The following is a 16,791-nucleotide window of genomic DNA, read 5'->3' as shown; positions in this document are numbered from 1 at the left end:
TGGAAATTTGTTTGCATCTTTTTTATGGAATCAATTTGTTTCCTACTTTCAGATCCCATCATGTTACCCAGCTCCTGTATTTTTTTATCTGTGTCTGTTCTATATTTATTAATCATGTCATGAACTATGGACACAATCTCTGTTGTTATCTGAGAAATTATTTCTGATTTCATTTTTTCCAGATCCTCTTTTGTTGCCAGTTAAGAGAGTCCCATTTGTTGTGTATCAGATTGTTCCATCTTTTTGTCCTTTGGTGTTGCCTTAGCTCATCTGGAAGTCTGGTTCTGAGTCTTGTTCTTGTGTCTTCCCATTTCAACAGATGCAGCCTTTTGCACATTTGTTGAGGTGATATTTTGCTCACCTAGTGGTCTTCAATTCTCAGCATGCCACTGAGTGGCCTTTTTTCTGATGCTCACCAGTGCACCTATTGTTGTGTTCATAGTGGTGGTCTTCAGGATCCCTGTACTGTACTGTCATCTGGGAAAGATACTGGCTGGGGCTTTTACACACTTGGAATGCTTAGGGGTACATCCTGCCCCTCCATGTAGCTGTTGTCTGGCAGAACTTTGCACTGAGGTCTCTGCACACCTGTTGTTGGTGTCTGAGAAGACTTCTGGCTATGGTCGATGAACACTTATAGATGGAATATTAATTGGCCTTTGGCTGTTCCTTGTGCACATGTGTATCTCTCAACAGATGGATTTATCCAAGTACAACACAAGGTGTTGACAGTCATCAGAGTCTCTGATGTTCATTTAACAAATGGCACAAGAAAATCACATTGTCTAAATCAATTAAGACTTTTTTTTGACCAGGGATCAAACTTGGGACTCTGCTCCTGTGAGGCAGGTTGTGGAACTACTCAGCTAAATCCCTGTTCCATCAAAATGAATTTAGAAAAACAAGGGAAGTTTTCTGGGCAAAGTAGCTTTACCTGCATTAGACAATGTTTGAGGTAGTTTTCTTGTCATAATTTCATTTTTATTTATGCCAAGCCATTGTATGAGCATTTTCCCAAAACATGTCTAAACATGTTTGTGGCTCCATTATTGAAAATTAAGATATTTTGAACACTACTACAGATTACAAAATCAGAGTTATAAATTTGTCTCTAAACTGTTGCATTATCTTTTGTTTGGTTTTCTTATTCAATCTGTGGGATAATTTAACTTTAAAACACCTACTGTATGTTTTGTGTAGTACTACATTAAAAGTGCCAATCTGAATGTGTGAAGATAAAATCTGACCCTAAAGAGTCAAATGGTGTATTGATACATCAATTAAATTTCATTACAAAATAAACCAGAGAATCTTAAAGACTTTGGAAAATACTTCTGTTTAATACAATGCTGTGGCTTCTCTATGGCTTGTCCCCTAACACAGGTTCCTCAATGTGAGCAGAACTAGACATGATGGAACCTTTAAGAAGTGGATGCACTGAGAGGCAAATCAATTTTGGGTTAGAATCCTCAGAAGAGATAAATAGAGTGCCTCCAGGAGTGACCTGTTTACCAAAAGTTTGCTTCAATAGAGCAAGCTGCCCTCAGCCACTTACCAGCACCAGTGCCATGCCATGCTCTTGGAAATCCAGAGCTGTGTGATAAATAAATGCACTTAAAAAGTAAACTCATATCCACAGGTATTTTGTTATGCTGAGGACAAAACAGTCCAAGACACAGGACACACACAATATTGAGCTAGGTTTACTACACTATCTAGCCATGTACCACCATAAAAGCTACACTGAGGACAAGGAAGCTTTGTGACAGTGGGGGGAGAGGAGCCTGTGTCTGTGAACCTGGGTAAGCTGTGCAGGAGTCATGTGCTTCTGAGGAGAAACCTCCTGCCTGGGGCAGCTCATGGGTTTGGTTAGACAAGAAAGAAACTACTTTGCATGAATATAGGACTAGAAAGGTTCAGAAATATAATCCTACTTGTACATATTGCTGTTATTCTTCATTATTCCACAAAACAACATTTTATTACTTAAAGAACAATGGAAGGTTAGGAACTGTGGCCCTATCAATGAATGTTTCATGCTCTGATTTTAACTGTTTATCCTAGGAATGAGTCATGCTTATTTTGGGACAACTTGTATTTAGTCTATGGAAAAGAGTTATAAATGGGATGACACCCCACTTTCAATCACAGCACACTGATTGGGCAATGCCAACATTTCAGGGATTTGCTATAATATAAATAAATTAATTTTATAATCAGTTCTGAACTTGAAAATTCATTGAATATCCACTGATGCATGAAATATATTTCCTTTTTATTAAGTGTCACACACACACACACACACACACACACACAAACTCTGCTGGAAATTTAATTTGTCTCAATGGTGTGGCCAAAGCATCCTGCCCAAATAGAGTCCAATTAGAGGCTGGAGGAAATGTGGGCTCCTTGGTAGCTGGGATCACCAGGTCCCCACAGCTCATCAGAAGTGTGTCCCCTACATGTCTTTGGTGAACACTCACCAGGCTCACAGGTATATCAGAAGCAGGGGTCCAAGCAAGGTCCACACTGGGAGTCTCACTGAGAAGTGAATGTGAATTTACTCAGTGAAGAAAGAACCAGGAGCAAAGATTGCATCAAGTCTCATTATTTAGCAGAAGCAACATTCATGTTAGTGAGGTTAGGTTCACTGCCTCACTGCTCAGGTGACTTTGTAAATGTTAATTTCTGCAATTCTAGTAACATTAGTAATGCATAAGTCACATACATGTACCTGTGAAATACAGAATTCAAAATCTTAAGCTAAGGTAACTATTTCATCTCCATATGATGTATATGAACTTTCAGAAAAACAGACTGTTCCTGTTGCTACTATTTATTTTAAGTAATTACTTCTTCCAATGTTTTCTGTGGCCCAGGTCAAAAGGCAGAAATCATAGTGAGGGAAATACACCCAGGAATAGGGTATTGGCACCTGCAAATTTAATATTTCTTTGAGCTGGATTTAAAAGGATAATAAAGAAAACTATACACTTATGAAATTTATGAGGGCATTTAGTGCATATAAAATCATGTAGGGCCAAGGCTTTAGCTCAATGGTTATGCCACCTGCCTCTAAAGTGCAAGGACCTGAGTTTGATCCCCGGTACCAAAACAAAAATTCATATAAGCAAAAGTAGTCTTTACATTAACAAAAATGTTGAGATATCTAGTATGGTCATTATTATGGTAAATTTTTATAAAACCTGGGTTTCATGTCAAATAAAATCATAATGATGATTTTTTTAGATATATTATTATATTTCACACATTTCACAATTTTGGGGGAATTAGCAATCACATTCACTCTGCTTTCCATATTTTAAAATTGTGAGCTAAGTAACTGTTACTAAATCCTTATTTTTATGCACATGTAAAACAGAAAAGTGAATGTTGTTGTAATGGAAAAGTAATTACCTATAAAGTATTAAAGGTGCAGTATTAACAGTGTGCTGCTATGCCAATGGTAGCCTCATGTATCTCATATTTAACTGCGTATTTGGATAATGTCAAGAGGCCATCACAGATGATTGACATATACCTTATCAGATGGCACTTAGAAGTTAGCCCTCTGTGTGGTACTTTGTGATACACCACATAACTGTATTGAAATTTAAATTTAAAAAATTTGATCTGTGTGTGGTCTACTAGCTAATTAGAATTTTTTTCCAGACCACTGTTTGTTCAATATTAGTTTTGAAAATCTTTCTAAAACAAATTACATCCTTTGATGTCTTGTTGATGCTTGAGATTTTTTTTAGTTATATGGAAAAATGTTTAAATACATTTCAGTTGAAAGTTTTTCATAGATAGCCTTTATCAAGTTGAGATAAAGACCATCTATTCCAATTTTCTGCAAGTTTTTTTTTTTTTTATCATGAATGGGTGTTGAATTTTGTCCAATGTTTTTTTTTTGCACATATCAAGATGATCATATAGTTTTTGTTCTTGGCTCTGTTAATATTGTGTATTACATTTATTGATATATGTATGTTGAACCATCCTTTTATCTCTGGGATAAATTTGTCTTGGCCTTGGTGTATGATCTTCTTGATGACCCTCTGTATTCAGATTGCCAGTATCTTATTGAGAATTTTTGCATCTATGTTCATTATGGAGATTGGGCTATAATTCTCTTTCTTGGTCGGGTCTTTCTCTGGTTTTGGAATCAATGCAACACTTGCTCCCAGGAATGAATGTTGAAGTATTGCTTCCCTTTCAATTTCATTGAATAGTTTAAAGAGTAGTGGCAATAGTTCTTCTCTAAATGTCTTGTAGAATTCAGCAGTGAAGCCATGAGGGCTCGGGATTTTCTTAGTTGGTAAATTTTTAATTACATTTTCCATTTCACTGATTGTAATTGGGGTGTTTAGAATTTTTATATATTCTTTGTTCAACTCTGGTAAGTCATATGCACTTAAAATCTGCCCATTTCATCTGTGGTTTCCTTTGTATTAGAGTACAGATTCTTGAAATGCACAAAAAGAAATGGTAATATGGAATTTTATGAAGCCACCAATAAAATAATGTGTTCTATGCAGAAAGGCAAAAAGAAGAACAAGACTGACACAATTTTATAATCTAAATCTGAAAATTAAAGCCAATGTACATGTTCATTGAAAAAAACTGGCAGAAAATAAAACTGGACAGAAAATATGAACACAATTTTATATAAAAATTATTAGGACAAAAGAAATTTATGTTCCAACATTCAAAGATTCAGGACTGTTAAGATCATACCTTTGTAACAGTGCAATTTAAATACAAAATAGAGAGTGATTTTTCCCTTGAAAACAGCTCTGCAAATGACAAACATACAGACATATTTTGGAAAGAAATGTGGACATATTTATTAGCTTAGTTGGGGCAAATATTTCTATGGATACAGAAATCACATCAAGATTTCCAACTTACCTACATACAATTTTAACTGTCACTTGTACCTAAATAAACCTGGAGAAGAACAGATGTAGCCTTCTCAGTGATGAAACATTGAAAGTTGAGGTATCTCAGGCATCAGAGGAGGGGGAGCCACTTCCAGACCTTCACCAGGACGTGACCTGTGGATGACATGTGGTCCACGGTGCCAAACATCACTGGCCTCTACCAGGAACAATAAGTTTGGAGATGTAGTGAACCTGATGTGCTGTTTTTCCAGTTTTAGACAGGGGCTAAATGGGTACCAGTGCCTCAATGTTGAGGTTTTCCTAGAGAGGGCTTCTAGATGAAAGAGCTGAAGTATTTGGGACTCAGTTCTGTGTTTGAACCACTAGGATTCTGGTTTACTTCTTCAGAGTCAGATAAATAAAATGCTTTCCATTATGAGTTAATCCATGTGTACATGCTACGTGATGAGAAAAAATTTAGCTTAAATGCAGCATCATCTGCTACTCTCCAGGTAAATCACAATAGCAGTCATTGTTCCATATGTTTCCATCTTACATTCTGAATCTTGTTCTTCATTACAATCAAAGTTTGAGTGGGACAAAATAATGCATCTTTTCATCCAGAGCAAAGGGAAAACCCACAAGCTTCCAAACAACAATACTTTGAAGTTCAGCATTTTTGTGTATCCTAATTTTCTTTGAATGAATCAAAAGCATTTTAGAAAATGAAGCAAAAATGGCTGGTGAGAATCTCAGTGCTGATCACCCCATTATGTCCTCAGTTCTTCGTTGTCCCCCTGTCTAATTTCCTTGTCTCTTATCACAGCCTGAGTGGAAGAATGAGTGCAAAGAGCACAGGGCAGACAGCAGGGTCTTCCCACAGGACCACTCAGTATGCTTCTCCAGGTTGGTCAGAGCCAGCACCTGAGGATCTCTCAACGGCACAGGTGTCTGTTAAGGTGGAACATGTCATGCATGCCCTTCTCCTTAAGGTTCATTATTTTGTTCTTAGCTCAAAGTGATCCAAAATATTTTCAAAACATATGTGGGCTAGACATCTAGTGTTTCAGGAACTGGGCATAAAATATACAACATATACCAAATATCCAGCAAGTAAAATAACTACTTCAGCATAACAAGAACAGACAAGAAAATATATAAAGATAACTAAAATAGATAATTCACAGTTATAGATTCTAATGTAAGAACATACAGCAAATAAGTTAAATCACTTTCATCTGATACATTCCTATTCATATTTTAGCCAAGAAAATCCTTGACTGTAAACTGAGAATATGTGTTGAATACCCTTTGCCAAGCAGTATTCATCTCCCAATTGCATAGACAGTACATGATGGGGTTCACAAACAGGGGCACCATGCTGAAGAACATGCCAATCAGCAGATTCTTAAGGGATGGTTTCTTTGGAGTGGGACCTTAGTGAGCTCTTGTCCCTGAAATGAGCAACAGAAGAATGGCCAATTATGGAGTACAGGTGGACAGGGCTTGGTTTTGGGCTTCCACAAAATGCATATTAAGCACTTTTAAAATGTTAATATATGACATAAACATAAAGGAAAATATTGTAATGCAAGACAAATGCTTATAGGAATGATTACAACTTCTGAAAACTGGTCATCTGAAGATGAAATCCTCAGAATTTGAGGTACATCACAGAAATATTGCTGGATCACATTGGTCTTGGTTTTAGTGAAAGAAAGCCTAAACAGAGCACCTGTGTGGCTAGCAGAGTAGACAAGACCAGGTACCCAGGAGCCAGTTGCTGCCTGGGGGCACAGACTTGGGGTAATGATGAGCCTGTAGTGCAGAGGGTGGCAAATGGCCACATAGTGGTCATAGCACATGACCACCAAGAACACAAATTCTACCTCTGCAAAAAGAAGACAGAGGAAAATCTTTGCAACACATTCTGTCAAGGAGATTGATGTACTACCAGTCATGGAATTCACTATGGCTCTGGGAACAATATCTGAGATGATGCTGAGGTCAAGGAAGGCCACATTGACTACAAAATAGTACATGGGAGAGTGCAGAAGTCTATCTGTTATGATGACAGTGACAGTCACAAGATTCCCTGTTAGTGAGATAAATCACTAAGAACAGCACAGCTTGCAGAACCTGGGGCTCCCAGGAGCATGTGACATCCTTGAGGAGGAATTCTGTGAAGATGATGAGGTTGTCCATGTCTGCTCACCTGCCATAGCCTCTAGAGAGTCAGAGGTTAAAGTGAGCTGATGATGGTACAAGCAGATTGTGGAGCACCTGGTAAACTACAGCATGGCTGTTAATCAGGAAATCAGGATAGAATAAATGCATAAAATAAAGTATTCTGAAATACAGTAAATGTGCATATTTCTTTCCTTTCCCAAACTGCTGAAGGATATCCTGTTGGGTTCTACATGCATTGTCTGAGAATGACACCAATCAGTCACCCAACATCATTCTCCCACTTCAGGCGCTTTCAAGAGGTGTGTGTGAGAGGACTTTCATTCCCTCTTTGCATCATTATCTATGACATTTGATTCAGGTCATAGAAATTATCATTTCCTGTTGGTGATGTGTAGACTGTTCCCATCTTGGGCTTTATTGTTTGGATGTTTTAACTTCAAAAAAACAAACAAACAAAAAATTCTTGAAGTATAGTTCTGAAATGCAACCTTCTGCTATGTATGGATTCTAATATTTATTTAGCTGCCAATTTTCTCTCCTAACCTTCCCTCTATTTGCTCTCAAATCTTTTGCTAAAATATCCTCATTGTATAATTATTATTATAATTTTAACTTACTTACCTGAGCTTGTTTGAAGCATTGCAAGTCATAAGTAACTACTTCAGAAATTATCTTTCAGTATTGAAATTAGTTAGAGATCTTATCTCAGTATTATTTTGTTTCTGTTGAGAAAGAAAATTGAAATATGATATATAAACTATTAGCATCTATATATCTGTTAATATTATATATGTAATTTTACATTACAGAAACATTTATAACTTTTCTTTTTTTCCATGCATAATAATTGTTTGCTTAGTCCCACATTCATATGACTTTCTAGTTCTTTACAGAATATTTTATATGAATGGATTTATCTGAATAACATGTGGTTATATCTTTTCAGCACAGAAAGTTACTATCAAAATCAATACTAACTGCTAATTTGGATACTATTAACATCCAGTAGGTTACTCTTGCAAACCACAATTATACCTTTTTAACTTTCCTTTATCAAAATGACACATAAGAGGCATAAAAGTCTCCATCCCATTCTCCACCTCTTCTTATTACATATACTAAGTGCTAAATTCATTTCTATTCTCTTTTTTGATACCAGAGATCAAACTTGGGACCTTGCACAAGACAGATGGCGGAACCAGTGAGCTAAATCCTTGGTCCCCATTTCTATTCTTCACAAGCATTGTGATCCAGTGGAACAGAGGAAATCTAAGGATTATTCTTTCTAAATATCCTTCATTTTCTCAGTAGTATTTTGAAATTATTTATCTCACAATTTAAAATCTGGATGACAGAATGATTGTAAATACTACTTCCCCAGAAATTTTAAATGAGTGAAATATAATAATATATCTAAAGATTTAACATTACTAAATAAATTTAAAATGAAGCTATTGTTAAAATTTCTATTGTTAATAATAAAATTACTAATAATAATTAAATTGATATTATTAATAATAGTAACATCTTAACATTGTCTATTTGAAAACTGTGATTTCATTTGCATGAAATTTCCCATAAATTTCATCTTCTTAGAGATTTCTTTGTTATCCTTTTAACTCTAGGTCAAGAAAATATTAAATTTACCTCTTTTTCAAGGTAATAACCCATCACCATGATTTCTTCCTTTGACCTGGACCAAATATGAAAGAAAGATCTTTGGAGAGCATTTGAGAACTACTTGCCTAAAACAAACTTTAGAATATGAAACAATCTGGCTATTCTTCAAGAACACAAACATAAGCAACCAAAATCATCACACTGGCTTAAGATTTTAAAGTATTTAATAGGTGCTTGTATATGACTTATGCAGTTCTAATGTTAATAGAAATAAATGTATTAATATGTAAAATCTTACCTAAGCAGTGATGAGTCAGACTTCACTACAGAAATATTACTTGTGCACTTTAGGAGACTTGATGATATCCTTGCTCTTACTTCTTTCTTCAGTAAGCAAATGCAAACTCACTTCTCAGTGAGACTCCCAGTGTGGACCATGCATGAAGACCTGCTTCTGTAATACCTGAGATCCTGCTGAATGTTCACCAAGGACACATGAGGCTCACACTTCTGATGAGTTCTGGGGAAGTGGTGATTCCAGCTCTGAGGAGGCCACATTACCTCCAGCCTCTAATTAGTGAGGATTCTTGGCCATACAATTGAGACTACCTAAATTTCCAACAGAACTCTTAACAACTAAATTTTGTGTGATCAACAGTTATTAAATATAGATCCCTTAAAATGTTTCATACTTTACTGGATAATCAATACATTTCCAAGTTCACATCTGATTATAAAATTAATTTACTTACACTATAGTAAATCCAAAACTTTTAACATTGAACAGTCGTGTGCTATGTTTGGAAGATTGGCTTCTCTCTGTGAGTTGGTATTTTTCAGATAACCAATACTGGCCTTAAAAAAATTTAAATCAGACCATGAAAAATTTACTAATAGGGCTCCAGTTTCCAAATTTCATGTATTCTTCATAAGTATTTTTTGTGTTACTATGAAATACATGACAAATATCAGAACTTATGTGAAAGTATGATTAAAGTACTCCTGCCCTTTTTAATCATACATTAATACAAGGCAATATGTTTCTTGTAGTTCAACCCAACACAATACTGCAACAATGTTAATAAAGAGATACAGGATTTCACTTGCCATTTACTGAGCCAGACAACAAATATATTTTTAGATCAATTAATGTTTGTACCTTCTCACTAATTTTGGTTTTGGGATACATTGCATTTTCCATGCATTGTATGGAAAATGGCTGCTGGATTGTGTTACATGATTCTATCTGTTTGTTAAATGTCATTAGATGTATTTAACTTTCGTTCATTTAAATGTGTGCAAGTTGTGCCTGAAACAATGCCTAAAGACTCTGCTCTGGTAATAACATTCTGCTATTGCTTCTACTCTGTTCTATGTCATGAATTTTTAAGATTCTCTCTGTTATGGAAATACCTTATTTCTTCATAAATTTTTAAAGATTATTTTGCAGGATATATCATACTAGATTGGAAGAATTTTTTAGGCATGAAAACCCTTCACTTCATGTCCTCCTGACCTTTAAAGTATGTGTTGAGAATCCAGCTATAATCCTAACTTTACAGGTGACTTGCTGCTTTTCTCTAAGAGCTTTTAATATTGATTCCCTAAGCTGGAATTCAGGGATTTTAACTATGATGTGTCTTTGGGAGGTACTTTTTTATTGCAGCTGTTCAAGGTCCCAAAGGTTTACTTATCTGTATGTTCAATTTTTCATCATATTTGGAAAATGTTCTGCTATTATTTTGGTAAACAAGTTTTTTATGCCTTTTGTGATCTCTTATTTTTCACTAATTCAAATTAATCTTTGATTAATCCACATTGCATCATGTAGCAGTTGTTGCATCAAGTTTTCATGTTCTTTTCTTTTTAAAATGTCTCTGGATAATTGTTTCCTAACATCAGAGCTCTTTTTCAGTTCTCTCTGTCCTCATATTCCCTGAATTTCTGTTTCATACAGCTACATGGTCACTAATTTTTTGCAAAACAGATCATAAATGTTTTATCTTTTTGTTTAACTTAGCTACCTTCACATTGGTGTATTGTGTAAATCCACTCATCATTTCACTTATTATACCTATGATTTGTTTAGTTATGTCCTCTTTGAGTTTTAGGCACCTTATTTATTCATTTTTGCTCCTCTATGTCTTTTGTAATAATTTGGCTGTGTTTGTGATTTTCACAATATCGATGTTCCTTGATTCTCTCTGTCTACTTTTTTCCAATCTTGTATTTGTTTCCTCTCGTTGGACAGATAATACTCAATTAAATATTTAATTTTATTATTGTATTTCTATTTATTTTTATCTTTTCAAAATATTTGACTTGATTATAAATAACCAAAACAACCATTTTGTCCCCTGTATTCACTACAAAATTTATGTTAGATTCAGTGCTGATTATGTTTTTCTGATCATTTCAGTTTTGCAAAATAGGAAACAAAATCAAGTTCTACAAAACAGGAAAACACATTCCACATGTATAAATTGTATTTTAAGCAGATGACACTGGCCAATTGGAATGAAGCTTCCCTCTCATTTCTCTGGTGCTTCAAAATGTTCATTTATCACCTGTGAGTTTATAGTTCACTAAGTGAAGGATGAGGCACCATACAATATGTAACACATGGAGGTGTTGGTTAGTAAAAGGCTGACCTAACATATGTCATGTTAGAATATAATGTTTTTGTTATAATATTATGATGAGTCTGAATACAATAATTATATAGAGCAATAAGTAGACATGCAAATAAGATTTATGGGCATAAAGGAAAATAAAGGTAAAAATTACTAGTATGTAACCAAAATGTTAACGAGTGTTGAATTCCATGTTATTAGTGAATATTCTGTTTTCTATGTTTTTCTAATGAATATACCTGACTTGTAGTATCATGTCATATTTCTAATTATAAATTGTTCCATGGTGAAAATTGTATTGTTCCATTCTTTATACTTTGTCTATGTCTCTGGAAATGTGTTCTCCATCAACCTGATCCAAAAAATTCCTCATTGATGACTTCAATCTACACATTATTCTTTGGAAATTAATGTAGTTCTGTGTCAATTTAAGAATTAAACAAAATGAAGTTCAGCCACTCTTTAGAATATCTCAAGAGAACATGAAGTGATTTTGATTTCAGGGTGTGGCTTCTGATGGAATAAGCAAAGTCTTTGTTTACTTAGTCCTTGGGCTTTTGTTCTTGGAACCAGGAGAAGTAATCCTTCCTAGGAAACTGTGCCCTGAGGAGGACCAAATGATCCAGTGTTCTGAATGCCCATTAAATGAGGCACCCTGAGGTCAGCAGGTGGGAGGGAAGGTGTACACTCTTTGCTGTATACTCACTTCTCCTTCCTCCATTCTTTTCAGACAAGATTTCCTGGTGAAGATTCTATGGGACCAGGCCCTGAAAAACAAAATTTCTACCATGATATAATTTATCTCATTAAAAAAATGAATGCACCAGGGGCCAGGGACTTAGCTCAGTGGTTCCTCTGTTTGCTTGCAAGTGAAAGGACACAAGTTCAATTCCTGGTACCAAAAAAAAAAAAAAAAAATAGAAAAGAAATTATTGCACTAAAGCATAACAATGATTTATATCAAGAAATACAAATATATCTGAGAAATTTTCAGCTTCTGATATGGATTTCATAGTTGATTTGAAGGAAATTTTTGTGCAAAACAAGAAAAATTTGTAATTTTAATAATTATTATATAATATCTGGTCATACTCTAATGATAGAGCATTTTATAATGAAAAAGCACTACCTTTTTCATAAATCATTCTGTTTATAGAGATTATCAACAGCAAAGTTTGGAGCACTGGCTTTCAAATCAAGATTACAGCATTTAGATAGTAGATCTGGTACATTTCAACCTCCATGAATTCACTGCACCACAAAGGTCCAGTATTCCCACCTGCACAGGGGATGCAGTAATTCCATGTCCTTCTAAGCAGAAGATGGATGCAAAACTTATTGAACAATAGCAATAAATGCTGGCCATAATGGTCAGAGGAACTGCAGTACTATAATATTTCAATATAGAATATTCATATCTGACTAGTATTCCTTCAGGACTTACAAATCTCTAGAACTCAATTTAATTTACAAACAAACAACAAGAAGACAAAAAATAAGGCAGTGCTTCCTGGTTTTGATTTCTGAATAAAGTAACATATTGAAGTAGAATTAAGTTATAGGAAAGTGATATATTTTAATGTTGAAGACAATTTGGAAAACGATAATTATTAAAGAAAAGAGAGATCCTGTATCCATTGTTAAAATTTTTGTGCATGTTTTCTAGATCATAGATTATGAATACATGCCAATATGTTTAACATAATTTCTGTCATTTCTTGTAAAATTTTTGCAATTTTTACTCATTTTAAATATTAATATCTAATAATCTCTGTGTATGTAAGACCCGTAAGATTAAGATGTACTCAGAACATAAGCAAAATTACCACTCTCGTTGACCAGTCCTGGATCCTGAAATGGTGGGAATTTAATCAGTGAGTAATAGTAGCTGTTAAGCTATTACTGCAAGCCATGTGACCTTTCTGTGACATGAGAAGGGGTTTCAGCCACCAGCTTCTTTGCTTTTCTCCTGAATGTTTCATGTGTGCATTGTTCTTTAAAAATAAGTTAATAATTTTGCTGTTTGCCTCTTATGTTATACTTTTTGCATAAAACTTGGAAAGGAAAGATTTGATAATGAATTTAAATATGTGGCAGTACATAAGCTTGGATCAAGAAGAGGGATAAAAATCTCATTTAAAAAATATTTTCACTAGACATATAAGGCCAGTTTACAATTTCTGTTTGATAATTTTAGGTGAATGTATGATAAACAGTTTCATTTTCAAGTAAGCCATTTCATTTAAAATTGTGTAAAATTTATTATACTGATTGTTTTACTCCAAATAGGTGATTATAATAATATCTACTTTTTGAAATTGAAGTTATTTTATGTAAAAAATACTTCAGCATTTTAGGTGCCTAAAGTGCACCATCTCTAGTTTAATAATTAAGTTTCATCAGTGTTTGAATAATTTAAAACTGTTAATGAATATTCAACTATTTAAAAATGTACATTACTCACATTTTCAAATCAATGACAAAATTATGCCTTTTCTTCTATCAATATTATTTCAAATCATTAATTCTTTTCCTTTTATGTCTATATTTTTAAAAATCTCTATTTGTAGTTATTCCTGATTATCTTTCCTGGTAAAGAATGTAATAAATGTTTTTGTTCAATATATTAGTAAAATAACTAAAATCAAATGAATACCTTAGTAATTGCATATATTTATGTGCTTTTTCCCCTATCCAGTTATTTTTAAGGTACGGTTTAACTTTTATTAATTTTTGTTTACTTTTTGATTTAGAAAATATATTGTATCAGATATTGTTTTGTCAATTTTTGCCATAGAATATGACTTTGCTGACAGCATTAAAGTTAAAGAAATTCTTTAATTTTTAATTGAATTAGAACTAAATTACTTTATTACATATAGGGAGGAAAGCATTTATATTGTTATTACATGAGCATAACATAATCTAGTGGTCTATTGATCTAATGGAGGCATTCAGAGTAACCAGGGCACTAGATAGACACTTGTCTTCCAAACATTTGGGAACTAGGGTTGGGAATTGGAGGCATTTGGGCCATTGTCAGGTCCTCCACACAGATTATTGTTAGGTATTCCAAAGCTCCCATAGAACAAGCTCCCTCCCCCTTCTCCCTGTCCTCCTCCCTAAAGGGAAACAGGGACTTTCTATATAACTCAGGCTTGACCACTCCTAGTTAATGACCTCCTACCAAGTTAGGGGATTTTCTGCCCCACCATAGGGACTTCCTGGAGCTTGTCACTTTGTCCCACCAGATGTCCTTGCCAGACAGGGACTTCCTGGAGCATGTCACTTCATCCCACCAGATACTTCCATGAGCTAGGGACTTCCTGAAGCCTCTTTCCTCCATCTCCCAACCAGAATTTGTTGCTATTATATACCCTAACTGCAATCACCCACCCCCATCAAAGACTACATGCTCTCCTACATGCAAAGACCCCATATAAGCCTCCAGCTCTGCTCATGCGACGGCTGGTCTCCCTTTTGTGAGTCAGTCCCAGCAGGCTTCAGACTACTGCCCCAATAAAGCTGGCTTGAACATATGTGTGCCTCTTCCTTTTGGTGATTCTTTCATTCTGGGGCTGAAACCCAGGAGGCAGTGCTCTTGGGATCTGAGGGCTAGCCCCATGTGGCCTGGAGCTTCACTCCCAATCACCCTTTCTGAGACCTCCAGCTGCTGAACCAGGGCACGCAACTCTGGGGCTTTCAGTTTTTTGCCATTGCTGATGCCACATTCAACACCAGCCTGATTCTCTCAGTGGGTGAGTCAAGGATCTCCCTGTTGGGTCTCCTGTCTGTTGGGCTCTGGGAGCCCCATGGAAATCCTAGTGCTAGGTCAGGAACACCCTCCAGCCTTTCAGAAAGGCCAAACCCTCACCACCTCGGAGATGTCTGACTGGTGAATGGCTCACCCCTGGGCTCCTAGCCCTCCTCTGGAGAGCGGTTAAGGAACAAGGCCATTCCTTCCCTACCCCTTTCTCCTTGAAGCCTTTGTCCTCACCCTTTTTAATTTTCAGACACCTAATGTGTGCCACTCAGTCTTGCCCTCCTCAGGACATGCCCCTGGGCTGTCATATATATATATATATATATATATATATATATATATATATATATATATATATATATGTACGAGGGATCGAACTTGGGTCCTTGCACTTGCAAGGCAGGCTGTCAAACCACTGAGCTAAATCCCCAACCCCCTGGGCTCTCTTCTAAAACACATTGAAACCCTTGACCTTGGGGACTCAGTTAGGCCAAAGTGACTAATCTTTTACTGTAATACTGCCCAGCCTCAATACCATTTAGACAATGGGTCTCAATGGACTGAAAATGGCACTTTTAATTTTATTATGCTCCATAATCTGGACAATTTCTGTCACTGAAATGGCAAATGGTCTGAAATCCTTTATGTTCAAATCTTCTTCACTCTTCACTCTTGCCCCTCCTTGTGTTCCTCCTGTCCCACCTCTCAAATTCTCTTAGCTGATTCCAAACCTCCTCCCTGCCAGGATCCCAAACCTGCTTTTCACCCTGCCGATCACTCCTTCCCATCAACAGCTCCTCCTAATCTGCCTCCTTATGCTCCTCCACCCCATCCAGCCCCTAAACCCTCCACTCCAATGTCCCCTACTTCCCCTTCTGGCCTCTCATCCAAGGAAGACTCCAGACCCCATACCCCTGACCTTCCCTCCCCTCTAAACACTTGGTCCGGAAATGGCAGGCTTCCTCTCCCAGCCCCAGTGCTGCATAAAGGGGCAGGAGCTGCGGCCTTTGATAGAGTCCATGCTCCGTTCTCCCTCACCAACCTCTCCCAAATTAAAAAGCACTTAGGCTCTTTCTCTGCAGGCCCCAACACATACGTCAAGGAGTTTAGATATCTGACCCAAACCTATGACGTCACTTGGCATGATCTCTATGTTATTCTCTCTTCCACTCTTTTCTCAGAAGAAAAAGAGAGGGTCTGGCTGGCAGCCCAGGTGCATGCAGACGTGGTCCACTGGGCAGATAATATGAAGCCTGTGGGTGCTACTGCTGTCCCCCAGGAGGACCCCAGTTGGAATTATCAGGCAGGCCACACAGACTGAGGCCTCCACAATGTGATGGTTATTCATCTCATTGCTGGCCTCCAAAGGGCTGCCCTTAAATCAGTTAACTATGATCAACTCAGAGAAATTACCCAGAGGAATGATGAAAATCCAGCCTAGTTTTTGGCCCGCTTAACTGAGGCCCTCCAAAAATTCACCAAAGTTGATCCTGCGTCTGCCGAGGGAACTTTAATTATGGCTTTTAAATTTTTCAATGGTCACAAGGATCAGACAAAGGCAGAAAAAGCCCAGCATGAACAGGTTAAGTACCAGCTACTGGCTGCTGTCCTATAAGGCTCCTAGACCAGTCAGCAGGGACCTGTAAAGATCCGTTCTGGTCCCTGTTTTAAATGTGGGAGATCTGGCCACTGGGATAGG

General features: G+C 36.4%; 1 protein-coding gene across 1 annotated transcript in view; it reads left to right on the top strand.

The window, feature by feature from the left end:
* LOC147822070 (olfactory receptor 14I1-like) overlaps positions 1-16,413 on the top strand; it is a 37,461-nt gene extending 21,048 nt beyond the window's left edge. The window contains exon 2 of the mRNA XM_087197541.1: positions 16,274-16,413. Coding sequence (XP_087053667.1) covers positions 16,274-16,413 — 140 coding nt within the window. The remainder of the gene's footprint in view (positions 1-16,273) is intronic.
* Positions 16,414-16,791: the final 378 nt, after the last annotated feature.

The sequence above is a fragment of the Heterocephalus glaber genome, unplaced genomic scaffold (genome assembly GCF_053883595.1).
Source record: "Heterocephalus glaber isolate CG9 unplaced genomic scaffold, H.glaber_assembly_v1.0 deba00001673, whole genome shotgun sequence".
Classification (NCBI taxonomy): Eukaryota; Metazoa; Chordata; class Mammalia; order Rodentia; family Bathyergidae; genus Heterocephalus; species Heterocephalus glaber.
The sequence above is the reverse complement of the archived record's forward strand: the minus strand, read 5'-3'. Positions and strand labels throughout refer to the sequence as shown.